General features: G+C 45.2%; 1 protein-coding gene across 6 annotated transcripts in view; it reads left to right on the top strand.

Moving 5' to 3' along the window:
• The window catches only part of NFIC (nuclear factor I C), an 829,310-nt gene extending 806,928 nt beyond the window's left edge, over nucleotides 1-22,382 (top strand). For all 6 annotated transcript variants that reach the window (XM_069649459.1, XM_069649463.1, XM_069649458.1 and 3 more), the window contains one exon: nucleotides 3,919-22,382. In XM_069649459.1, coding sequence (XP_069505560.1) covers nucleotides 3,919-3,976 — 58 coding nt within the window. In that variant the 3' untranslated portion in view covers nucleotides 3,977-22,382. The remainder of the gene's footprint in view (nucleotides 1-3,918) is intronic.
• Nucleotides 22,383-27,254: the final 4,872 nt, after the last annotated feature.

The raw sequence follows: 27,254 nt of genomic DNA, 5'->3' as shown, positions 1-27,254 counted from the left end.
GCACACAGAACATGCTTTCTGGCCGAAGATTATTTTTAAGGAACACTTGTTGCAGGCTCTGCCTGGGAGGCAACGCGCAGAAAGGAGAGGGAACTTGCAGGGTCAGGCCCTGGGGCGGGCTCCTTGCATACATGAAAGGCAGCTTAACTCACAATGCAACAATCAAACATTACATTTCAGAAATAGTGAAATTAAAGTATTTGTTAGCACGCCTGATTGCCTTTAGCCAAAACAAACTCTAACATCAACACCCCAAACAACACATCAAAATGTATGCAGCAGTGCAAGCAGTGTGGCCAGCCTGACCCCTAAGAGCCGTCCTGGGTAAACATAGGCTGTAGGTCATGAGCGCCCAGACATGCGCGCACACCTGCCGGGTGATTACCTGCTGGTGGGCACCCAATGGCAACTTCACCGTTAGCAGGGCCGGACTGGCCTCCAAGGCAATAGGGCAATGTCCAAGTGCATACCCAACATGCTAGTGTGGGCAGGTTTTTGGGTTAAAATGGTCCAATTTTTGGTCAAAGCGGGCCTATTGCATGAGTTACTTCACTGTGTAGTTTGGTCGTTTTGACCGGTGTTACCGAACAAGTATTCTTTAAAATGCACATTTTGGAGCACATTTTACCCAAACAACCTCCCCCTTGGGTATTAGTCAAACAGGCTGTAACAAAAGGAACAAATTGCCATTTGCCTCTGTGGCCCACTTTTTCATTGGTGCCCGTGCACATTTTTATTTATACCCCAGTCCGACCATGGCTGTTAGCGCCCCCTGGCAACCTCACTAGCCAATACTGAGCCAGGGTTGCACCGCAAGGAACACATTTAATTGTGAAAGAATAGGTTCATTCCAAAATAGAATTGACTGTCCAAGCCCAGGGTCGCCTTTCCCATAATTCTCCTAACGCAACTCGCCAGCACAAAATGAATCCATGCATTACTGTATACAAACCCCAATTACAAAAGAAAGATGACCAGATCTATATTACAATTAAGGCTTCCGGTTTTATGGTATTTATTTTTCTGCCATTTCCGTCTTTATTTATAAATATTTGTTTTTGGGGCTTTTTTTCTGTATTTTTCCACATTTATTTTTTGCCATATAAAAAGATAAACCGCAACCAGTATTTTTCTGCATTTATTCTAATAAAAAATGCATTTATTAAAGCACACATGCAGCCATATTGAAAAGAAATTCTTGCTCCATTTCTTTCCATAACAACAAACGGTTGCTCCTGTGACTGCTGCTGCCTTAAAAATATGTGCTGTCAGCAATTTAAAGAACTTTAATGCTATTTTGCCTACGATGTATGATTGACATAATAGAAAACTGGACAAAGACCTGTTTTTCTGTTTTTCTCATTTTTATAAATGAATACAGACAGAAAGCAGATTGATTTCCGTTGGTATTTATGTTTAAAAATCAGTAAAAACTGGAAACCTTCATTACAATCCACTTCCCCAAGCAACTACAGTGTTTGGGGCAATAGAGGGATGGAAAGAAGTCAGGGGAAGTGGTGTGCAGGAGGGTCTGGGTGAATCAGCAACATTTGCCCCACATTTCCAGCACCGCTTAGACCCTGCATAAGGACACCTATACTTTCAGGGCTGTGCAGCATGCAGGGAACTCACTCATGATGGCGCTCTGCAGCACCAGAACCTCCTACTCCCAGTGGAAGGAAGACCCAGCACTTTCTGGACTCTGCGCCACCTAGTGGCCACCACATGGTGTGGAATGTTGCTTTGAAAATGTTGTTTACACCTGCGGCACAGGCCAACAGAAAAGCAGGCACTTGTATAAAAAGGCAGTTGCAAACGGTGAATATGCCTCCTTAAACACAGGAGAAGAGTCTTTATGCAGGGAGCGATTGCAGACGAGCACACACAAGGGGCAGCTGGAGCAGCAGGACTGGCCCTGTGGCAAGCATGTCAATATGTCTCACCTGCCTTCCTCAGCATCAGGGCCTTGATGTGCCTTGTCGAGCCCAGACAGATCACAAAAGCACTATAAAGCTACCAGCTCTGATTCTGGGGAACAGCTGGTAGATCCCTTCTGTCCCTGCCCCTCTGGTCAGCCCCACTGACCTATCACCGGTCATATTGTGGCGGTGTGGGTCTCAAAAACCCATACAAAGAGGCATGCATGACACAGGCTCCCAGAGTGAAGACCTGGAGGAGAACAGGTGAAAGGGAGCGCTGTGCAGGGGCAAGCAGAGATGGCAAGAGTGACAGACTGCTACTGGCCTTCTGAAAAACATCTGGCTGAAGAGGGGACCGGCAACCCAACGGGCGCATAAACGTGTCCTAAGATGGACATTGGAACAAAGTGTCAGGAGACAAATAGACTGAAAAACACAGGCAAATACATAGACAGGAAGACAGGCATGATTGAGGGGAACTCAAAATCATGCTATGTTGTTTTACAGGGTTCACAAAAATGATAGGATAAAAAAACAAAAACTAAAGGCAATTCTATGAGCACAAGAATAAATACACTAGACTGGCCGCCAAAATGTACTGTTGAGAGAGGCGCGATTGAGTTTTACAACAATTCATCTCTGAGTGTAAGTACACTTTCACATGAAATCAATGCATACATTTAGACATGTGATATGTCTTGTTTTAAAATCTATTAAGGAAAAATTCATATTGAATTGATATGTCAACTAAAGAGAGCTAATCTCTGATAAAACAAATCTCAACTTCCAGAATATTTGTAACAATGCGTTCAACCGGGAAGTACACAGATCCTTTTCTTTTTTACGGTATTAGAACGTTTAAACATAGACGGCATTGAAATTTTTTATGGTACCACATATTAATGCAATTCATGTCATTAATCAATATTTAATCTTTGAACTACAGTGACTGATATGATTGCTTAGAAAAAGACCATTTTGAAGAGCTGCTAAATTTGTTCCTGTCTGGAATTTTGTAGGAAAGGTGTAATTCAAAACATGGGAAATGGAATAATTGATTAACAAACCCAAATTGACACACAGTTAACAGCTGTTTATCGATGCAATCCTGAGAAAAACCTGCCTGCACATTAAACAGATAAAAAAAAAATGGAGGAAGTTGAAATATCTTTTTTTTTAATGGTGTATACACAGTATTGGTGCTTTTAATATAGGAAGTATAAAAACGTCTGGATTAGATGAAAAGATATCCTACATATAAAATATTTTGATTGTGTCCATTAGTTTCTTGGTATTTTTTGATGACATTGAAAACATTAGCTTGCTTGATGGGATGAATGGGATTCGAACAGTGCTGCATGTAGATATTTGGGGCTTTTACCTTTTATTTTTTTATATATAAAATTGTCTATATATTTGAGAAGTTTACACCTACCTCAAAATTAAATATCTTTGTATATTTAGTTAAATCATTTTCTTTTCTAATAAGAGATTTATTGTCTTATGGACAATTGAATATGTTTTTGGTCAATACAAGCTGAGTTACAATGTTACAATTCTAAAAAAAATTAAAAAAAGAGTTGAGAGCAATCCAATTCATTCATATCTACATAATGTTCTGGCTCTCAACTAAGAAGGGGTGTACCTCACAGTTCATGAAAAGAAGAGGCCGCACAGAACATAAAAGTGTACATGGCCCCTATCAACAATGGGTTAATTTCCCCATGGCGCTCCAAGTGACATCATAAACTACTCAAGCGTCTCACTCATCTCTCAATGTCACACAACACTCCTTGGTGGAATGTATTCCTATTGTTGAAAGTTACCGTCTACATTTCCATATTAATGGCTTGCTCACACCCAAGGGTGAGTGGGTTGGTAGGGACAGCCAGCAGTGCTGGAAGGCCCAACACAACCGGCTGGTTTTATGCTGCTTCTTTCCATCAAAGTCTTCCCTGCTAACAGCAATGTTTTCTTCTTGTGTCTCTGTTTCCCCTAGTCCTGGTACCTGGGTTAGCTCGGAGAGTTTCCCTGCTCCTGTCTTCTGGGCAGCCTGAGAGGAAGAAAAGCTAAGCGGAAAAACTAAACACAACGACAACGATGAGCAAGCAGCAACCACCAGCCAAAGGCGGGAGGGCGGCTTCAGATGATGAACGGAGAGGGTACATTTATGGGACAAACGCAAAACCACAACGCAAACCAACCTGCGAGGAGAAGGGAGGCGTGGCCGTGGGAGCGGAGATACGGAAGAGGATTCTTGCAGGAATCAACAGGAACCTTTTTTTATGATAAACATTTGAAAGAGAAATCATTTGCAGCTCTGCATGATTCGCCAAGGATGATCACCCCTGCCCGCGCCACACCTCCATCTCTGCCAAGGGATTGAAGGCTTGACCCCCGCACCCTGTGCTCCGGTGCATTGCTGCATTCCCTTCCAGCTTCCTGCAGTGGTTGAAGCCCCATAAGGATACTGCTAGGGTGGTACATGGGAAGCCTGGAAAGATTCCTTATTCTTTTTCACCGCTAACCAGTAGAAAGAACAAATCTCTCAACCCCTCAATCTTCCCGGCATCATTGATTTCTGATGGATTGATTATCTACTCATCTTCGACGCACTGGGCCCCTTGATCTGCAGGTGTGACTTGTAAGGCGGTCAGGGGAAAGGCTCCTTGGAGGTGTGGGCATGGGTTGTAACCTTTGTGCTTTTCGGGTGCACCCCTGGCTTTCCTCGATGCACTACCAACACCTGCAGCCTCTGAAGACGTGCGATGCATTTGACCTTCCAAGGTGTTTTCTGTTGTTGTATTTCTAACAATCAAAGCCATACTATGCTGTATGGGTGGAGAGTTAGGTCTTTGAGGTCCATCCTATGACATGCCAGAGGTTCCACTGTAAGAATGTGGGCATATGGGGCAATGGGGCAGATTGGTAATTGGTCAAGATTGGCCCCACAGCAATGTGATAAATGTGGTCCGGAAACAGGAGGCTGCAAACTAATTAGCAGTTATGTTGTGGCCCAGTATCGCGTCTTAAACTAGAAGACCCTATCTCTGTACAGCAAAAGCACCAACATATGTGATGGAAAGAGCTGTGTAGTGGTGCTTGACCTTCCAAACCTGGCACTCTGTGTGTCGCATCCGGTGCCTTGCGATGGGGATAGCTCTCCCCCTAACATGACTAAACAATACACTTCTGATGCATTGCATTGGGCTGTAGAAGGCTGGAAACCTGTTCTAATGAGAGTGGAAGACAGCATAATGTATGGAACAGGCCTTTTGCTCTTGGCAAAAAGTGTTGTAAATGCATAATTCTACTAAATCCTGTGCTGAGTGGGATGAAATGTGGCCCCATAGAGGCAAGACTATCAGCGTGTTTCCTCTGCATCTGAGGGATGAAGCTTGGCCTCCAATGCCCTCGTCAATGTTCCAAGTCAAAAAATGGGGTTAGAAAACTGAGGATAGTGGAAATAGCAGGGCATCACCATCCTATGAGAGTCAGCCAAATACCAGAGTGGCAATTCTCAAGCCTCTAGACCAGGGGTCTGCAAACTGCGGCTCTCCACATATAATGGACTACAAATCCCACCGTCCCTAATATTTGACTTTGCTTGCTAAGACTGATGGGAGGTGTAGTCCAAAACACGCGGAGAGCCACAGGCTGCAGACCCCGGCTCTAGACGTACCGTGTGCGGAGACTCCCTGCTGGCCTTGGATGCAGTGCTGCAGGAAACCGACAAGCCACACCAGAACTCTTGGCATGATGAGGCTATTTGTTACGAGGGAAGCTTATTCTGGCTCTCATGCCCAGTGGGTGGGTTTCAAATATGCAATGCATTAGATGGTCGGGTTGGAAAGCCATGCTGAAGCCGGTCACCTGGCAGGATGATGTCCTCATCCCTGAACCATACCAGACTGAAGAGATTGGTGAAAATGGGCAGTTTTAGAGTAATCAACTGGGTATTTTTGGTTCCCTCTAATAAAACTGATCTGCCTGTATGGTGTGAGGGGGTTCCAGCTGGGGCACTATTCCACCAGTAGGTCCCGTCTAAGGAACAACATGCCACTTTCCTTCCAGGGCAAGCAAAATGTACTAGCTGAAAACCTTTGAAGTTCAACTCTTCACCCATCTCTTCCACCAACCACGGCGGTGTCTGCCCATTATGGTGTTACCGGTTGTCATCATGGCTGTTGGAAATCACATTTCATTGAGTCAAGGAGGGTGGTCCCTCGGGCAGGCGACACAGTGGTGGAACAGAGCCCATGAGCAGCTCCACCCACCTGACCTGCAGGGCTGTCAATCTGCAAGTGGTTCCCACCCCCTGACACCCAGGGCATTGGCAGGTAAACACAAGGCCTCATCCCTCAGGGCACCTAATTAGAGCAGTGCCTTCCATTCTTGTACCTGATCTTCCGCCTGACTGAAGCAACATCTAACAGGCTTTGCTAGAATTAAGGTGGCAAAAGCGACGCCGCCATCGTGAGTAGAGGGAGAGCTGTAGGCTGCATGTCCATGGATAGACTGATGGATGCCTCTGGATTGGGACCAGCCACAGTTATGGCACACACTCGAGGAGGCTGCAGATTTGGCAAGACAGAAAGTGTTGAAGATCCTGCACATTGAACTTCTTATTCTGCCCATGCGTTAGTCCTGAAAATCCAGACGCTTTCTAAAAATTATTTAGCGAATTTGTATATTCCATGCCTTAACATTGACGTGAGACTGGACTCTGCTGGGGGTGGCTTGGTTGTAAAGTTCTGTCCTGTAAACTGTGAGGGCACTTGGTACACTGGTTCTATTATTTACCAGTCAATGCCTGTCACTTTGGGCGTGTGCCTTGTACTGGATGGGGGGGTGGGGGTAAGGGGGGTTCGTGGGGTGGTAGCTGTTTGAGGGTAGGTGGCAGCACCAGGCTGTTCCCCTCCCCCTTTGAGTGCCTCATGATGAGCGAGTTGGATCTTGCGTTGCGTTGCACATTGTTTAGTTGGAGATGCACTTTTTTGGGGAAAGGGGGGTGGGAGGGAGAGAGACGTAACTAATGTTTTTTTTTTAAAAAAAAAAAAAACCTTTATATTCAAGGGATTGCTAAGCTAATCAGCACTGTTTGCTGGCACGGTGGGAGGGAAAGCGAAGCGCAGCCACCGTGCACTGGGGAAATGTGTGCCCTCGCACATTGCATGCAGTAGTGCTTCTGTTAAATAGATGCAGGGGCTGCAGGTTATAGTGGAGATTCCACTGGCATTGCTGCTCATCCAGCAGTATTGGTCAGATGCGGGGCCAATGATGTGTTTCTGCCTTGCCCGCAAAGCCTTCTACGCAGGTCGCCCCCTTGGTGCACACAAGCGGGCAATAACCTTGCCCAAGCGAGCCAAAGTTTAGTGGTGAGCCAGTGTGTTGGGGCAGAGTACAGGCATGATGGTCACATTACCTTACATGGCTGCATGCAATAGTGGCACCCACTGAGCTTGGTGGCGCAGCTGCACAGTAGGTCCTGTTGTCAAATCACTGACACGGAGTGCCCTGGCAGAACGGCGTGCCTTCTCTGTAAATGGTAAAAGGAGAAGTGGAACCAGTTTGCAAAGTCACATGACTGGGTTGGCAGCTGGTGGTGCAAGGAAGGATGGTGGTGACTTGTCACAAGTTTTTGGCCTGGCAAGGTCGGGAATGCCAGTGGGTGCCACAGGCCACTGCAAACTATCATTGGTGCACCTTTATGCAGAGCCAATCGGCAGCGAGCACCCAGCATGATTTGGGTGCTGTCCATCTGGTGCCCTCTAAGGACTAAGTGGGATGTAACCTGCTGGCCAGTCATGTTTTTCCTCGGGGAAGTGTATGGGCTGAATCAAAGAGCCTTAGATTTGTCTCCGGCGGCAAACGTTAACCAGGCCGCACCTGGGTACTTCCAGAGATGGCAAGGCTGGCATAAATAAGCTAAGAAGCAGTGAACATGAGCATTGGGAGTAGCATTGTTCTGTGGGCATACTCAGCGAAACTCAACTTTTGAACTTGTGCCTCTTTTTTACTAACTATTTTCGGGTATCTTTGGGATCTGGAACTGCAGTTTCAGTTTTTGTTCGAACAGCCGTGGATTTATAGCCATACAACCAGACTGCTCCCCACTTCTATCAGAGCGGCCAGGACAGGGGCATCAGACGAAGCCTCCACTCTTCCCGGGCCACAGTGCCAGACCTACGAGTGTGAATGGCTCTTCAGGATGTCGAGGGAGAAGGTAGCAACCCTCCAATCGAGAACTGAAAGCGTTGACATCTTGGAATTGAAACCGGATAGCGCCTAGAGTTCTTAGCCTTCACATTGATGAGCTGTGGACCCAACCAGAGGACAGTGAGTACCACCTTCCTGAATGATCCCACACACCGTTCCTACAGAGATGCTTTCCAGTACGCGTAGTTGCGGAGCTTAGTTGCATTGTACTTCCCTGGTTTGCTGCTAGGCTCCAAGCAAAGCAGGAATGATGTTGCCCATGTGTCCTTGAAGACATTAGGAGATGTGTTTCCAATGTAGTGAGTGTAACCGGGAACATTGCATGCTACACTGGAGCTGTGGCGTATGGCACGGGTTGGTGAATTAATCTCCAATTGCAAGGCACAAATGCAGCCCACTCAAATATATGTCAGACGGTAAACGAGCAAGGCCTGAGACACCACAGACACTGTATAGTGAAGGGGTCCCTCTGTTAACTACTTCCATCTTGATAGACACGTTATCAAACTTAATAACTGGAGTTTCCCCGTCAGCAAGCATGCTCTTAGGAATTACTCCATTGGGTTTAAAGAAAAGGGTGCTTTAATATGGCTGACCCTCTGCCCTTGCCTCAACACACCACTAATACTGGCGACCCCACACTGGGCAAATACCTGCATGGGTAGACGCAACAGTTAAACACAATACAATATGAAACACCTTGCCCTTGGTAGAGGTGCCCAGGGCCCGGTATTGGAAACAAGTAAAGCGATGTGTTTGAGCAAATGGCTAAAAGAAATTCCCACCTCAAATGTCCAATTCACCCATTTCCTGATCCCACTTTCACTTATGTTATGAACAAGTGCTTTGCAATTTAAGACCATCACTGCATAGCTAGAAAAGATCAATGGATAGCTAGAGAAGACTACGTCCACGTTTGATGGTTTGTTTCTTCTTAGATTGCTTTAGTTATGTCTAAGTGATCAATAACACGGGTCACTGTTTAGGTCTTCCACCAGTGAAGGAAAGATCATTGATCCTTCAAAGAGTAGCTCGGTTCAACACAAAGTGTTTACTAGGACAAGCTTCCTCTGAAGCACAAGCCTGTTGCCCCCAAACCCGTGGTTCCTCAAAACGAGAACACTAAAAGACTACCCGTTGATCCTCAGTCTCCAGCATCCGGGCACCACATCCCACACAGCATGTGCATGCTTGAACGGGTATTGCTCCAGCAAGCGCAGTTCCTACTCAGGGCGTGGCTAGTATAGAACAGGTAAAGACTTACGTCTTTCCGTGTCATTGGAGAACAGTTTATTCACGCCCTAGAGACTTGGAAAACAAAAGCAGGGTGGCTAGAATGTTTGTGGGTGCCAAGTAAGCACAAGGGAGCACTCTGTCTCTTCTTAGAACGCGGCATGTCTCCACCCTGCTTTTATATTCATTGATCGTCTTGGTGTTTTTTATGTAGGAGGCACTGAATGACCATGGTTTTTCTGGGATATGAGCTGCTAGGACATGCTGCCCCAATCAATGCAAGAAGCGCACCTGGTACCTGGCTTGCCTTCTGGTCCCGATGCAGCTCTGATGCCGCATTCATTTGTCTGGTTCACTTTACAGGGTAAACCGTTCACTGTACAGATGTCGCCTCTTGTGCATTCCACGATACATTTCCCATTGTGATTTTATCAAATCCATAATAACCAATCCCATTACAACTAATACCAAAATAACGAATTCCAAAATGAATTCCTTTTCGTTGTTTTTGGTGCCCCTCTCCCCCAAGCCAGTTCTTTTTGTTTTCCTTATACTTTCCCCCACCCCCAAAACCACTATGCCCACTCCCAACCCCTTTCTTCGTTTTTTTCCAAATTCGTTATTTTGGAATTCGATATTTTCGTTTCATTGTGATATGATTAGTTATTTTGCGATTCGTTGTAATCACTGGATACCCTCTAAATCAAGTTGATCTGAGTCATTCCTTCCCTAATCTTATAAGTCTAACTTAATTTTCCTAAAGCATTATAGTACATTGACAAGAATCCAGTGGGATTCAACTCCACACCACGCACGACAGTGCCACCTTACTTGAGCAGCAGTAAAGTGATGGCAACTCCATTAATTTCTGAAACATCCTTAACCCGTCAATGGTCAGTGTAGAGTTTGTAGCATAAGATAGCTCAAGATACCTTGAGTTACGTACTTGCTTATACTGTCTCTTGGAAATGTACCTTTAAAGGTTCAAATTCCAGAAAGTGCAAGGTTGATATTTTGAGTACCTTTAACTTGTTTTATAATAACACTGTTATAACAGAAGCGAGAGGAATCCAACACGAAGAGATATGTAAAAACGTGGCATTATTACCATATACAGACCCACCCCGGTAAGGGCATATCAGCACCCTTCGCACCTCACTGGAACTGTCCAAAAGCACTTGTTTACAGCACTTATCTGTAGGACGCAACCATAACTCCACATGGCTTGTTGCAGTATCTACGAATCGTAGTTTGGCTAACCAGCATGAGCGGGGCAGCACTTACATCCCATAGCACTTAGCAGCTATAGCTGCTGTATTAGTCAACCACCCGCAGCAATGGCTATCTCATATACTATACAGTTCTAGCACCACTCTGTGAGTGGTGCAGAAGGATTTCCCTTGTCTCTTTGTTCAGGACTTCTTTGTTCTCAGGCTCAGTTTGTGATTGGCCCGTCCATGATTGTCCGTGAACCTATCAAGCGCATCCCACAAGTGCAGTATCTCAGATGCATGTTGGGTCCGCTGGGGGCCATTGTTCTGCTTTTCCCCTGCAGCCCTCGGATGTTTTGGACTTCAACTCCATTGATCCACGACCATTAAGACTGCTGACTAGGGCTGATGGGAGTTTTAATCCAAACATCTGGCAAGCCTAAAGGTGCAGACCCCTGCCACAGAGTAATGCCTGTGGAAGAAGGTGTGTCACACACTCCTAATTTAATCTGCAACCCCTACCAAACTAAGAGGGCCTCCCTTTACTTTCAAACTACAGGTTCCCAGTCTTTGCTAGAGGAAACCCTCTAGAGTTACTAAGTTGAAGGGGGATGAAAGGGGGGTGGGGGGGCGGGCAACTAGGCAGATGCCAAATTGGCAAATAGCCGCAAGGCTTGCATAGTACTTAATGGGAGAGCCAGTATTTTTCTCACTTGAAGCAATCAATGAAACCCATTCATGGCAGGCTATGTAAATAGTTCCCCTCTTCCTTTAATTTCTTAAATATCCGGCCCCAAATCCAGCAGCCCTTCCCGTTAAATAGAAAATAGAAAAAAATATAAAATGAAAAACCTAAAAAAAAAAATCTGAATTTGCACGAAATTTGATACCACATCATGTGCCTTGCCTTCTGACGGTAAATATTAAGTTAACCACTGCACAGAAATAACTGCATGTGCGGATTCTCGTCTGAAAGGGGAAACTGCGCCATTTGTGCAGACGTATACAGGTGAAACAAGCTGAGCTTTCTTCAGTTCAGTGATTAGTCACTATGTCCGCCCCCTTCCCCAGGAAAGCATGGCACCTCCATCAACCAAGCACCATGAACTCGGGTCATTAGTTCTTCTGAGCAGAATTCCGCATATTGGATTCAGGCAGCTGCTACTCTGATACCTGTTGGTGGCCATTTTGAAAATGTGCCCTCTGACGTATGCTGTATTTGAACAGGCATGTCTTCATTAAAACGGGGCACGTGCAGTCTATGTACTCCACTTGGATCGTTTGACATTCACCTAGCATAAAAGGTTGTAAGATTGCATTTCAAAACATAATCCAGAAGGAATATGGCTCTGCGTGATGCTGTTTATGGGACTGTAGATGATGGTTAATTCCTTTGGGGGTTTCACACTGCTGGCAATAGTTTCATGTCTCTGTGGAAATGGTGGCACTGAAGGGACTGTGAGGTCCACACCCAATGGCATGAAGCGGCCCGGATCATTCATCGAAACGCTTTTCTCTCTAAAATGACGAAGTCACTTCGAGGCGGTTTGCTCAGCATATTATCAGTGTAATTGCCCTTTCCAACAATGACATGTGTACCATTCATGGAAACCTTCTTGCACCATATAATGTCCCAGTGTTAAACTGCAAAGGAACACTGTGTACTGCTTACTGTGCCAGGCCCACCGTTCTCCTCTTTGCTCATCGCCAACACCACTGGAAAGCTCATGATTGTTGGCTTTTCTCCTCACTACTAAAACCAGGAAGAGGACGAGCTGGTGATGTCATTCTCAGATAGTTTCGGATTCAGGTACCTGTGGTCTTCGAAGGTCACAGAACTGCTCTGAGAATTTCACAATTCTGGGTCTTGGGGTATGAGCTTCATGCTTGCACCTGGCTTCCTCCTCCGTTACACCTGGGGTTTGGTGATAACACTAGAGAAATGCAACCCACCCCTCGCCATTGCATCGGAGCTGCTGCACTCGGATGAATGCATGTCAAGCCCGCGCATCCCCTGAGTGGATGAATGCTTCGCTGCTGCATAGGTCTGTAGGAAGTTTACTTGGTAAAACGATAACGAGGGGTTGCCCATTCTTGCACAGTTGGCGTGTCTTCTGATTGACGTGGGCAGCTTCTGCTTCATGGTACCTGCAATGTAGACTTTTCTGAAAACTTAAGCCGAGCAGCCGGGGTTCCCTTGACCTCTATCCTCGTGCACTTCACCCTTGCAAATGAGGTGGTGTGGTGTGGTGTCCACAGGGAATTCGGGTTTACTCTTTGTCATTGATATCGGAGCTAGAAAATCCTGCATTTGCGTTCAGTATAGCACTTCTTGCTAGTGCTGTACCTGCCTTCCACTGCGCTGCAGGTAAAGTGCTGCTATATATGCAAAAGTGTTGTCCCTAATCGGAAGGTGGATCATTGCCGGTCTGTGCACTGCACCTGCTGGGTTGTCATATCAGACTTTCCATCAGCTGACCCAAGTGGAGCATGGTTTTTCTCAGCTTGTGGGGATGCCTAGGTGATCAAACACCTGGCTTTTGCATCACTGAGGAACAAAGGTCAAGAGAGGAACTAAGGACTTTCTGCTATGACGCCTGAAGATGCTATGGTATTGCATTAGAACATGCATGCAAAGTTAACTGTTTAAGGACCACAATGCAAGGACTATAACCATATTGTGGGCCAGCCTTTAACTGCCCACTGGCCTGCTGAAACTTTGAGGCATAGAAAGATTGAGAGCATTAAGCACTGAAATGAGTGAGTGTAACCCATGAATAGCTTCAAGGTCTAAGCAAGCGCCACCTCAGCACTTTTATAGGCTGGCTTATCCTCAGATTGTCCCTAAGTCCCACTATTTTGAGTAAGTTTAAATTGTAAAAGTGAACTGATGTTTCCTCTTGATGTTTATGCTGGTGCTTTACCAAGTCTTTTTTTTTGCACCTTGCCCCCCCCCCTCCCAGCTTGAATGTTAGCAAATGGGAAATCATTTCACTCAGACCGGCCGTGGGCAAGTGCTGTAAAGAAGAAATGGGCTTCCATCTGATCAGCTTTGGAAGGCCATCAAGGAGAAGCAGAGACATTGCCAAGTAGGAATAGGTGCAAAACATGGGTTCTCTGCTTAAAGTGTTTTACACACCCTAAGAATACTTGGCCAGTAAATCAAGATTCAAGAAGAACTTATTCATATGGTAGAATTCAATTTTTCTTGCTGAAATTCCGCAAATGATTTTTTCACAAACGATCAAATGAGCAACAGAGGAAAGCCCCTTTTCTGCTTTCTGGCAAAATCGCCATTCCCTTCCTCCCTAGGCAGATGTGTTAATCTTGCATAGAAACGTGTAGCACACTGTGCTAGGAGTGGGCAAGAAAAAGTTTATTTTGTAAAAGGCGGTAGTGCAGGAAAAGGGTGCATGGAATCCTTTTCTACACTGTACTTCTTTAAGGTCGAATAACAAAAGGGAGACAATTCCCATGGTAGAAAGGAGCCTGTATCTTGGTGTGGTGCAAACCAACTCCTCACAAATCGGTTCTCCAGCTCTACCCTTTCATCTGGGTGAGGAGATGCAGTGGGGTGGTCTCACGCTTCGATACACACTTTTCTTTCTCGTTTGGGAGACTCCTGATCATTCAAATCTGAACCCATCATTGAACAATTTCACCATTAGCCACACACATATAAATTAAAGTTCGCATATGTCCCTTATTGTATCCATCAAACTCCTTCAGTACAGCACGTTATTGAAGCAACTGGTTGTTCAGTTGTTCCAGTCAGTTGTGCAAATATTTCATGGATTGTAATCCTATTTTTTGTATCTTTTTTGCATTTTTGTATACTTCAAAAGTATTGGCAACCAATGAAAGAGAATGATGACTTAAGGTGTTACTCTGTCAAGGATATGACTTGTATCCATGTGCTAGACAGGGATTGCGATGGTCCCCTTCTACTGTAGAGGATATCTCCTAGAGGCATTTAAATGTATGTGCAGGGCCCAAAGGAAAGTAAATGCATACCCCCAACCGAGGATGCAGTCTCTCCTTAGGCATAGGTGGCACATGAGTACATACTCTGGCACCAGAGTAAAGTGACATACAGGGAAGCTCGAATGCACCTCATGAAATGAAGGCAATTGGGTGTCAACAATGTATTTTTTTTTTAATCTAATGTGTGATGTTTTGTAGGGATACTGAGAAAGCGTTAAACGCATACATTGTTCCTGATGAATTGTTTTCCCCTTTTTCTTGTTAATGACCCATTTTTCTATGATGCTAGTCAAGATGGGGAGGAGTGTGAGCAGTAAATGCAAGGGGAGGACGCATGGATTTTGAGGAGAGCTTTCTCATTGCCTCCCTCTTCCTTCCTTCCCTGTAAAAACATTTTTTATGCAATGTACAGTTTTTGTTCTGCCGGAGCAATGCAATGCTGGTAGCTAGATGATTTTAAGCAAATTAACAAATCTAGAAAATGTGTTTTAAAAATATTTTAAATAATGTGTCAAGAATGATGTAAAGGTGCAAACCGCTAGCAATGGCTCAGCGAAAGTCCCCCTGCCCCACCCCCCATTCCCTCTTTTGGTACCCTGCATGTGTGAGACATTCATCCTTAGAGGATATAAGCCCCCCAAAATCGCTCCTAACAGAAAGCATGTTGCCATAGCAACCCTTTATATATTTGTTTAAGTAAGCAAGGGCTTGAGGTGGATGTTCAAGGAATCCTTCATTGGAGACAGTGCAAACCCCACATCGTTAGTCTCCAATAAGCTCGGCATCTGTTTAGGGAAACATGTAGCCATTTTGATAGACAGCAATTGCCATGAAATAGATTTTTCCCCTGATACAGTTAATTGATATTTGCCATTTACCATTTAAGGGTGAACACTGGTTCATCGTGGCTATCAAAGCATGACATGGTCTGCCTGAGTATGCGTGACCCCACACAATTGGCTCACAGAGCATTGGGGTGGTCTCTTCCACTAGGATGACTGGTTGTCCCTGGCCTGGTCTCTCGTGGGAAAAAAACAGAACATTTGCATCCCTGTTCACTTAGCTTCGTTACTAAGCAGCCATTGAGTTGACACTTTCATTGCTGGACTGCAAGGCTCCCTGTTGGGTCAGTGTGATGATGGAGTACTGGGGTCAGATGTGACTTGAGGGGTTTATGCCTTGATATGATATGATAGGTTATTTATAACGTGCTTAATACCCAGAGGTTTCTAAGCGCGGACCCAGGGATCAAACCTGTGTTGCTCTCTGTCGTCTTGCTTCCAAGGCGAGCACATTGCCCCTGAACTATCCTCCCAAGACAGGAAACCTAGAGACCTGTCTCCAGGGTCCCTCAGGCACCCTCTCACAATGTAGAGTTTCTACCCAAGATACGTTCTCTAGTCTGTAGGCTTCAAGGCAAAGATCAGGTCCATGAGCCATGTGATCCTATACAATTTCCTGTAGGTGGAACACTGATGAAATGGATGCAGATACGCAAGTTCCACGGGGCTGTGGAAGCATCCCCCAACTCACAAATGACCAGCTTGGTCCTGTGGGGTTTAGCACTTTATAAATGCACAACACATAACTTTAAAAACACTTGCTGTGTTAGTAAAGGATCCACGATTAGTTTGTCAAGTTCCGACTGCTTGCAGGAATTTCTGACTATGTTGCGGGGAAACTGTGGTGAAGGCATGAAAATCCACAGTTGCCACCAATCTTCTTGCCTTGTCTCCTTCACTGCTTAGGTGTATTTCATATTCTTTCCTTAGCCTCCTCTGTGTGCTCCCGGCGACATCGTCTTTTCTCGAGTCATAACTGTTTGGGCGCCACCAATTCTGCCTGCTGACAAGTCGTGGTCTAGTTTTGACTGGAAAGGATCTGATCCCACTTGCAACCATGTGTGAATTATTTGAGATGTTTAATGAGCGCTGCAGCCTCCCCTTTCCAGAAGTACCTAGCTTTCAGTATTTTCAGTGTTTCTGTTCCTGGAACGATGCACTTACCTGAAGAATGGTGGCACTTGGTAATGAGGAATGGAATACCAGTGGAGAGGAAGTCTTTAAGGTCAACACATGAGTGAGACTGCCCCCACCAAATTATCTCAACAAGGAGATATTGAGTCAGGCCCTACTGACATTGAAAGCATATTGTTATCGATAGATAACAAGGGATACTTTGTTGTCCTTGGCTTGGTATTGCTATTGACGTGTCAGGCACCACCTGGTTATGTATGCTTGCTTTCAATAGAGTTAAAGTCTGCTCCTATTATTGTCCTGTCCACCTTTGAAAGGATGTAGCCCGCCACCTCAGGCCCTGTAAACATTTGCACTCCCCCACATTCAGCTTCGTTCCTGTGTCTAACAATGTCTCCAGCGCGGTACCATGGGGCGCACTTTGATGATGTCATTGACATGCTGCACCATAAAATGGAAAGAACATCAGTAACTTTAGTTAGGCCTCTGTTGAGCTCTGGGCCAGGAGGTTGGCACGTCACATTTCCAATGTACTCATTGCCCCAGCCAACCAGAAAGAAATATGCAAATTCCATGCAATTCACACGACCCCATTATTTCAATACACCACCAGATATTTGTGTTTTATCTCTTCCAGGTTTTGAGATGTTGCTCATTATGCTACATTGAGGTTTTATGTTCCAAAAACACAACCACACTTTGGCAGCGAGACTATGTATGTACATGTTATTCACTGGGGTACATTCATTTTCAACTCTGCTCATGCTGTATCGATGACAATAAAATGATCGCCGATAAATTATTTCAACAAATGTTTGTAACATAACTCCCACCAGATACATTGACATACTCCCAGGCAATAGAAACTCTGATCAATGTCTCACTGAAGACTCTTTCTCCGAGACCATTTCTGGTCTCGTGGTGTATGATGGTGGCCGCTAAAATAATCCTCCCAAAAGCGCTGTGTCCGACTCTGAATTAAAAAAAAGAAAAGATAATATGGATCCAGGGAAAGGGAGAAATAGAGAGAAAAGCACCCCAGCACTCTTGTAATGATTGTGAATTGGTGGTATCCTGTTCTTGCGCAAACAGCAATGAAATTGTAACATAAACACATGCTCTCTGCAACTCTCGTCCTCGGTTGCACTTGCTTGTTTAGCCTTGGCAGACGTGGAAATGGGCAATCGGTGAAGAGATCCACCCAGGCTGTAGCCAGCCCAGCCGCTCTATTGAGTTGCAGTTCATTCAGCTACCCCTTTTTCCTTGGCTATGGTGGCTGTGGATAATGAGAGTTGTATGGCAAAACATCTGGAGGACCACATAACGACTAACCGCGGCTTAGATCCGAGCCATCATCTTAATTTCTACCCAAAGGCATGATTTGGCTCTGGCCCAGTACAACTCTCATCGATGTCGGCTCACCTTCCATTAATGTCCCATAGAAATTTATCAAACCACTATGTCTCCTGGGCTAAACTGGCGTCACCGAAAACTTCATGCACTACAATGTCTTCATGCTACTCGGCAACTTCTAGGCATTCTCATGATATGTACAAGTATATATATAGATGTATTTATACATACAGATGTATATAAGTGTATATATGTACACATGGTATAAATGTACCTGGTGCTATAGGGGCCTATCTAATGGCAGTGTGTTTACTGTAGAAAGGTGGCATTGATAAGGGTCGCTCCTTCATTTATGGAATTTCTTGGCCAGTCCAGGCATTGTTGCATCACATCACCAAGATGTACAAATCACCGGGGAGATATCCTTCTGCTCTCACGCGAGGGAATGTTACCCGTCTTGGGGGACGGAGGGGAAGAGAGTTCTTGCATGTCAAGTTCCCCAAGGCTAGACAATCCCTTTGGCACGGCTATGCTTCAACATAGCAGAGCACCCAACATTGCACTAAGAAAACACGCGGACATCTATATTCTGGGTGAATACAAATGGCAATTGCTTTGTAGGCCTGGCACACCAGTCTAGGAGTTTATAGACGCCCCCTCCTTCGCCTCGGCCAACTTCAAATTAGCTATGAGTCGCCATCTGAAAAGCTTCCCCAATGCAGCTCTCATCACTCTCAGCTGAGATTTGCTCTGGTGAGAACTGACTTGGCTACCAATCTTGCCCATCTCCAGCTCCTACCAGTGTGAATAAGCGAATAAGAGAACATTGCATGAGGGGCACAGTGAGGCGGTATGGGGGATATCTTTCAAGGAAGAAATTACAATGTCGGTGGGGAACCTCCCCCTCACATTCCCTACCAACTGCTTCATTGAGTCGACTGGTTCCCACTGGGGCGCATTCAGCAGGCAGCATGCACCAGCCCAAGGCTGTATTTTTTATTCATTGCAACAATATTGAAAGAAAAAAAAAGCCAGCAGGCGTCTTCATGATTAAATACCAAAAATATATATAGATAAACCTTGACAAGGAGTGCCTCTAATCGTTTGCTGCTGGCTTTTCCATTTTCCACCTCATCTGAATTTTTCACTTTGGTGATGGGTTTGTTTTCTTTGGACCGTTCATCCTTTCACCTACCACATCTGTGTTGCTTTCTTAACAACTAAAGTTCATTCTGCCAATGCATGGGCTCTTCTTTTTCCTACCACTGTCAAGGTCGTGGGTGGGGGGGGATATACCTCTTCCATTGCACTGTTGTCAAGACAGCTGGAATTCCTTTGTCACCTGTTCTTGCATTGCCCAGACAATCATTTCATTTAGATTTGATGTCTCTATGTTAGGTCAGATTTCACACATTGGTCTACAGGTGTTTTTCAAATACCTTTGATCCATATAAGATGTTTACAAGTGAATGCTTGTCCATGCATTAGGTTATGGTGGACGTTCCTGTTTTTAGAGCTGCATCGTCCACCAACAAAGGTTGGTCTCCCCTAAACCCAGATCCATAGGGAAATGCTTGTCCATAGAGGAAGGGTGGATTATAGAAGAGCAATGGTCTACTGATCATAATTTCTATGCAAATGGCATTAATCCATAAGTAAACGGTGGTCCACCAGAAGATTTTCCATAGAAGAAGATTGGTCCACAGACTCTTTGGTAGTTGGTTCAGGGACTTGCGTTGGTTCTTAGACTAAAGTTGTTTGCTAGGTTAGCTTTGGGCCACAGATGGATCGTGGTTGATAGATGCATGCTGCTCCTTAAAGAAACTTTGGTCCACTGAAGAATATTTGTTGATAGCAAAAATGCACCATTGCTCAGTGACCGCTTTCTCTGAACTGAAGCTGCCAACAGCATATCAAAGCTATCTTACTCTTCTCCCGCTCAACCCCACTAACAAATTCCTAACCCCCTCCCATTGCAGATCCGCCAGAGCACCAATAGACCGCGCAAGTGGTGAAAGTGCACGGTACAAGAACCTTTAACATAACATAACATATAGAGCGACTTTGCCCAAATTGAATGTTAGCCAACTGATGAACCTTGGTTCACAAATGTACATTGGGCCGTAAAATAGATTATGCAAGTTCCTGCATTTCATGTTTCTTTCTTGGACTCGAATACTATGCCCAGAATGCTAAAAGGCCCAGGACATTATGTCCTATAAGGTGACAATCCTTAGATCGTTTAAAGCTGCTCTGTAAGTAATGGAGACTTAGCAGTTAAGACCTTCGAGTGACTGGTCTATCTTGTTGCAGAACAGCCTAAAAGAGTCTGCCTTCCTATATGCTGTCTGTAATTCCTTAGTCACTGAGCGTGCCTATCCATCTCTCTTCCACTTTGGGCCTTGGTGGCTCATGTTTCCTTTTACGTGAACCAGGCCAGACACCACAGATCCTTCCAGGATGAGGACAAATGGCCTATCCCATTCTCATCTTCTCCCATTCGGGAGCTGTCTTCCACTGTTCTACCTATAGACATTGCACCCCCAGAGGCGGTTGTATAAGCTAGTGTTTGAAAGAAACATTGGAATTGAGATGGGCCCATAGACACCTTACGGAATCCAATTAACCATGTACTAGAATAGAAACAGCACTACAACAGGAATTGCTGAAAGCAACGCCTCAACTCCAAATTGTTGGCAACCATACAGAACTCTCCCCCCTAAAGCCTCCAAACAACTTGTTTCCCCTATTCAATTGGGGTTGTGGCAAAAAACTCCTTAGCTCACTTTTAATCATGTTTGCAGCTGACAATCTTGCCAATTGTTGCCATTATCAATTTCTGGAGGGGTGAAAGAGGAGCCGCTCTTCTTGGCAGCAATCCCCACCCCAAGTATGTGGTTCCAGTTGTACCACTTGCCCCCGAGAAAGGGCTGGATGATTTGTTCCGTCCGTCCAGAATTCATGCAATTCCGCAATAAGAACATCCATGATCTTTAATGATTCAACCACCAATTAAATGTAGACAGAAATAGGGTTATTGTTTGCTGTTAATGCTCAGAAAGCAGTTTCTCTCTGTACTGTGAAAGCCTGACCTTCCCTTCAGTATAACGATGTTGCCAAGCAACAGATGCTGCTGTTTCTAAGAAAATGCACTATGATACTGTGCTCATGCACTATTGAGCGTAAAAGGACCAATAAGTATTGTTTGGTATCTTCTTTCCCTGATCCAACCATAGGCCCCTGTGAAGAAATGTAATGAGCAAGGGCCCAAAGACTAAAATGGATACTCCAGCAGATAGGAATCCCCTGACCACAGTGCGCCCCATCGCTGGTTCTGCTGTCCTGTTCGGTTTTCCATTTTCAGGATCACAAACAAAGCAATGCTCTGGGTCAAGCGTGATCCTTCCAAGGACATGGATGGGGGCAGGACAAGAAACCTAGACCTGTTCCCTTACTAGACCACCTACCACCAGCCCTTAACCTCCCTCCACTCACCCCAGCTGTGGACGCGGCATCACGCAATTCAGGGTACAAGCCCCAGGTGTACACTACAGAACATGACCTGTGGACTCATTTCTGGGTCCAGCCCCTGATTTGCAGCCCATATCCCTCACCCTGTTTCTGCTTCAGTGCAGGAAACTGAGAGCCAGGTGGCACCCCTCCACCCCAGCACTCTCCACGGAGAGTAGGACCTGACAACATGGCCTGGACAGAGGAGCCCTCCCATCTCTCATCCTGTACTTCCATCCGTCACTTGTACCCACAGGCGTTTCCTTTTCCTTTGATGATCATCATGGCTTGCGTTTTTTTCTAAATTCTGAATCTCTCAATTTTACTGAAGACTTGGAGGAGGGGTGGGGGAGCGAGAAGGACGCTCGGTCTCAGAGATCACGTGGAAGCAGAGAGAACACATTTTCATTTGTATTTTGTTTTCCTGAGGATTTCATTTTTTTTATTTCCCATTATATTTTACAAATATTACAATAATTATACTATTATTCTGTTTCTTGCTTGCTTGCTGCACACATACCCACGAACGCACCAGGTCGTATGAACCCAAGGCCCACACACTGCTATTTCAGATAGCCCAGACCGAAAGCCACAGCATTAACCTCCCAGCACCGCAATAATGGTGCATTTATAACTTCCCCTTCAAACTTTGCAATATTAATCAACCCGGTGGGGGAGCATAGAGCTGGGATCCGTCATATAACCGCTCTTCGGGTGTTTTAATTGGCGCTGTTCCTCTTGCCGCTAGCCGCCCGATAGGGGGCTTGGTCCGTCCTATTTGGCCAATGGGTTTGATGCCCCCTGGTGCGTTTTTCACCATATTTGATTATTACCATGTATGCCGACATTACAATAGTCCTCTACCTACATACAATTTAACTGCAAGTGAATATGGGTTTTTTCCCTATGCAAAAAAAAAAAAAAAAAAAATGATGAAAAAAAATGTATAAAAAATAAACAAGCTATGCTACAACTCAGCCGCAGTGTCTGTGTCCATCTTATGTATCTGAGTCTCTTTGGTATTGGAGGGAGGCGGGAGTTTTTAATGCTACATGCTGCGGATGCATCATTTGCTTGTCTTTGCCATTGGCGTAGTCCGAATTCAAAGATCTAGAAAAGGCATTTTGCATATGGGATTTTGTTTTTCAGTCCTCTTAAAAATCTGTAATAACGTTACTAAAGTTATTACAGAAACCCCTTATAGCCGTGTAGACCTTGTGAATGGGCATGTTAATTTGTTCATGCAATATTTATAGTGATTTCCGGCTATATGACAACAGAGCATTTTATATAGAACAATGTCAATCGGTTATGAAAAGGGGCGGAGACGTAGGGAACACGCAATACAATTTAAGAGCATAGAGGCTTAGCATTAGTTTTGATCAGGTCAGTACCAAAACTAATTTGAAGAAAATCGTTTTTTAAAGGGTTTTACGAAAGGAGTGTGAAGAAGGTAAGTCAGTCAAGTCTTCTGGGAGTGAGGGCTGCACCCCGTGGCATACAGATGCTCGATTGCAGATTTATATTTTGCTGATGCTTACTCTGCTCTGAAAACTACCATGTGTCTCAATAGATTCATTTACAATGTTTTTCCAAAGAATGTTCACATTAAAACAAGGATCCTATTAGACCCTATTCTGGACTGGCCAATAAGCCATCACCTCCGGAGTCACCCTGACCAATGAGCCTTCACCTGCAGAGTTACCCTGACCAGTGAGCCATCACCCCCAGAGTCATCCTGACCACCCTGACCAGTGAGCCATCACCTCTATAGCAACCCTGCCCACCCTGACCATTGAACCATTAACTCCAGGATCACCATTATTCCACAACGCACAATTCAATAAAAACTCAGCACGACTGCTCTGTGATGTAGTAAGTAGTCACCTACTCCACTTAGTAAATGGCCACCAACTCATACATTATAGATCTACTGTGCCTATTGGACAAGCATGCAAAAGCAAGAATTATCTGTCCGGTTTACTGAAACTGAAAGAGCAAAGAAATAACAGAGGCAAAACATTGCGCATCTGCAAATACAAACCGATCACAAACCTTCTTAGCACAGCCAATATCCCACTGTAAACTGCAGGAGCCCACCAACAAGCTCATCCTGTCTCTCAAAATTCTTTGACAACCCGACCACCCAGCATCCATCTATGAAACTGAAATAATGCATGCTCTTCAAAAAACACCTGGTGAGATGTCTGCCTCCCGATGCTGCTTGAGCAAAACTCCTTTTTGAAATCTGTACATTACTTCCTTCTTTAAGTTCATTATCCGTATCCTTGTCCACACCACAAATCATCCTTCCTCAAAAACATGAACAACCTCATCTACTACTTGCATGCCAATGGCACGTAACTCTACGTGCGGGAGAACTGGGGTTCTGCCATTGATGCATTGACAGGGCAGAGGCGTGTCATTGCTCTCAGAAAATTAACGGTGCCAGTTTCAAATTGCCTCCAGAAAAGTGTCATGACAGTTTTACATTACATCCAGAAAATTACTGTGCCAGTTTCACTTTGAATCAGGGCACACCATTTTAGGTCAGGGTATTTTACTCCCTACTTTTGGAAGTTATGAGAAACAGGGTTTTTCAGGGAGTAAACATGTAAGGGCCTCATTACGAATGTGCTGGTCCGGTAACAACGGTGCCGGTAAATGGACGGGCACCGTTGTTAATGGACCGGCACACTGCGAGTTCTGTGGGCGGCTGCCGTCCCGCCCGCAAGGTCAGATCTGGTGGGCGGGACGGCACCGCCCGCAGATTTTGACAGAAGCATCGGTGCTTCCGTCCTCCCCATTCGCATGAGTCCTAGAGGACTCAGATGGGAACGGGGAGCAACATTTTCCGGCGCTTGACTTCACGGACCGCCGGGGCTATAATGCCCCAGTTATTTTGTGAAGCCAGGCGCTAGAAAAAGTGACAACTTACCAGCGTGGCTACTGCCGGGGTTGTAATGAGGCCGGTAGTCTGATTGTCGGCTGAGTTAATTGAGAGAAGGAAAACATTTTAATTTTAAAAACTGGTGTTTTTGTTGTAACATACTTTCTTTGTGCTGCATAAGTACCATGAATATGAAGATGTTTTTTAAAATTTCATAAAGGCCCTCCTCATATCCAGTAACGCAAGAGTAGAGTTCTTCTGTGTAGCACGCGCTGCTGATGTCTCTAGTCTCAACAAGGCTCAGACAATTGAGTATCTGTTACTTACCTTTTGCTGTTGTTGTATTTGCCTCATTTCTTAGAGTAAAGCAGAGTGGTGCAAGGCTTATGTGAACGGATCTTTTACCCCCAGGAAATTATTATGCCAGTTTCAACTGTTCTAAGACACGGGCCACATTATAAGTATGCCGGTCCGGTAACAATGGTGCCGGTAAGCTAACGTCACTGTTGTTGCTGGACCGGCATACACAGAGTTCTGCGAGCAGGTGCCTTTCAGCCCGCCAGGTCTGACCTGGCGTGCAGAATGGCACCTGTTTGCAGACCTTGACGGTAGCACCCCATTCCCATCCTCCCTATGGGACTCGAATGGGGAGTCATTTTTTACGGCGCCCGGCAATAGGGAATTACCAGGACCGCCGGGGCTGTAATGCCCCGGTAAGTCCCCATTGCCGGGCACCGGGAAAGAAAATGACTCTAGCGGCAGCCCTGCCGTTTTTACCGGCATGGCTAACGCCGGACTCATACTGAGGCCCACAGTTAAGTTCCTTGTCATGTGATGTCAGGGCATCTACAAATGGAATTGGAAAATGGACTTGTTTGTTAGCCTAGAGTGCTGCTTCTATATATGCCCAAACTATAATTTCTTTTTCTCCATTCCAGCTGCACAAAATACAAAACCCTTTGTGAGCTAAACCCTAAACAAACAAATCCACAATTCATCAGAGATACCCACCCATCTGGTAAGGGAATGCGACCCTCAGGGGGACAGCATGGCATTGTTGGATGAAAACACATGCCCCCTTTTCCTTGTAGGGATATCCCCTCAATGTGTCATGCCTTTATGGCTTATTGTGCTAGCTCCCATCAGTCACCTATAAACATTACTGATAATAACTGTCAAAGTGACATGCCCAGAACTGTTTTTCAATATCATATATGCTGGGGTCCTGGGACGAGGAAGAGGACCGGAGCAATTAAGATGACTAAGACCAAGAAGCCAACGCAATGGTCTAGTCTCTGGAAGGCGCTCCACCTTGCCGGGAAGCTCCAATTTACCACAGCTGACAGAAGTGAACGAAAAGGAGAATGAGAACAAGGACAAGGAAAAGTGCCAGAGACAGGTGAGGCCGCAAGCTGGAGAGAAGCTGGTCAGCATACTGCAGCCTAGCATGCCGGGAGAGCGGTGCCAGCGAAAATACTGCCGGCATGAGGGGAAAGTGAATGACTAGCGGCCTGCTGCCAGAAAGCGAGTGGCAGCGGGAGCCGTGTACCAGTGAGCAAGGCACAGTGAAGGAACAGCAACTGACAGACCGCATGCTGGGCCGGCAACCCGAAAGGAAGGAGAACGGAGAACCGTAATAGACCACTAAAGCATCTGGTAAGCCTGGGGAAGGAGAACAGGTTACCAGTTACCGGGTTGCATTAGGGTGAATGCCGCTCCATGCCGATAACCAAGAGATGCCAAGTGAAGCCTGTAAAGAGTTTAAAGGGGCTTTGAAACTGACCGGTCACTGGTCTCGTATGTAAGAATAGTAAACAAAGTAATTGAGAGTACAGAAAGCAAAACAAACTATGTTAAACAAGAGATGTCAAACCGATATTGGGCAATTTATTACTTTATGGGCGAGAAGAAAGAAAGCTGCATGTAAGTTCTGGCAGGAGGGTATACCAGGCAAAGTCAAGCATTTGAAAGAGAGTGCAAGTGAAAAACTTGGGGAAATACATACAAGACCAAGCAGGGAAGTATACCAGGCAAAGGCATGTTCCCAATTGCGACAGTGAAATAAACAAGGAAAAGCCCTAGCGGGAGAGTATACCAGGTAAAGGTAACATTATTAAAGAGAAAATGAACAACATAAAGAAATCTCCAAGAAAGACTCATACCGTTGAGACCGTGGAGTAAACATTGAGAACGAAAGGAGCCTGACAGGGGAGTATATCAGGAGTCCTGCAGTTCTGGGAATCGACTTTGAGTTACATAATTTCTAAAGATTCAAAATGATGTGAACTGATTCTGTTGTTGCGGAAGGAAACCTCCTGGGAAAGGGAGTCCTTCCCAGGAAGTGTGCTGTGGAAGAAAATCTCCTGTATCTGTGAACCGTGTTAATTTGGAACCTTTTGTTGGAGTTTTCCATTTCTTTTGAACTTGAACATTTATGCACTTACTGGCCAGAGACAATACCCTTAGCACCTTATAGTTACTTTTATAGTGTGAGGGCTCGGATAGGATTTCGGACACCTGACATTTCATTTTGGAAATCTTGACACTGGACAGAGCCTTAGTTTTAGTTGAGGTAGGTTAATACCTCAAAGCGCAGGGACAGTCAGGCATTTTTCAACCCTTTTTATTATTTCAATATATATATATAGCAATCACTATGAGTCCTCTGTATCCGTGTCTCATTCCTGGTTCATCACAACAGTGAGATGCCCATTTCAGGCCGCTACAACTGGCACCAGTGAAGGCAGTAACCAATATATTATTCCACTCTGATAACTTAGTAACATGTTACTAAACCTTTAAGGTACTCCACGCCCCATCAGCATTTTTCACCATACTAAGTGGGGACATCCACATTATAATGTAGACTTCACCATCCCATTAACCGTTACTTCAGTTGGACTGTAATCTCATGATAGTGGCATTCACCCGATGCTCATTGCCTTCAGCATCTACCATT

Source organism: Ambystoma mexicanum, chromosome 1p, assembly GCF_040938575.1.
Source record: "Ambystoma mexicanum isolate Mex_15411 chromosome 1p, UKY_AmexF1_1, whole genome shotgun sequence".
NCBI classification, from domain to species: Eukaryota; Metazoa; Chordata; class Amphibia; order Caudata; family Ambystomatidae; genus Ambystoma; species Ambystoma mexicanum.
The sequence above is the reverse complement of the archived record's forward strand: the minus strand, read 5'-3'. Positions and strand labels throughout refer to the sequence as shown.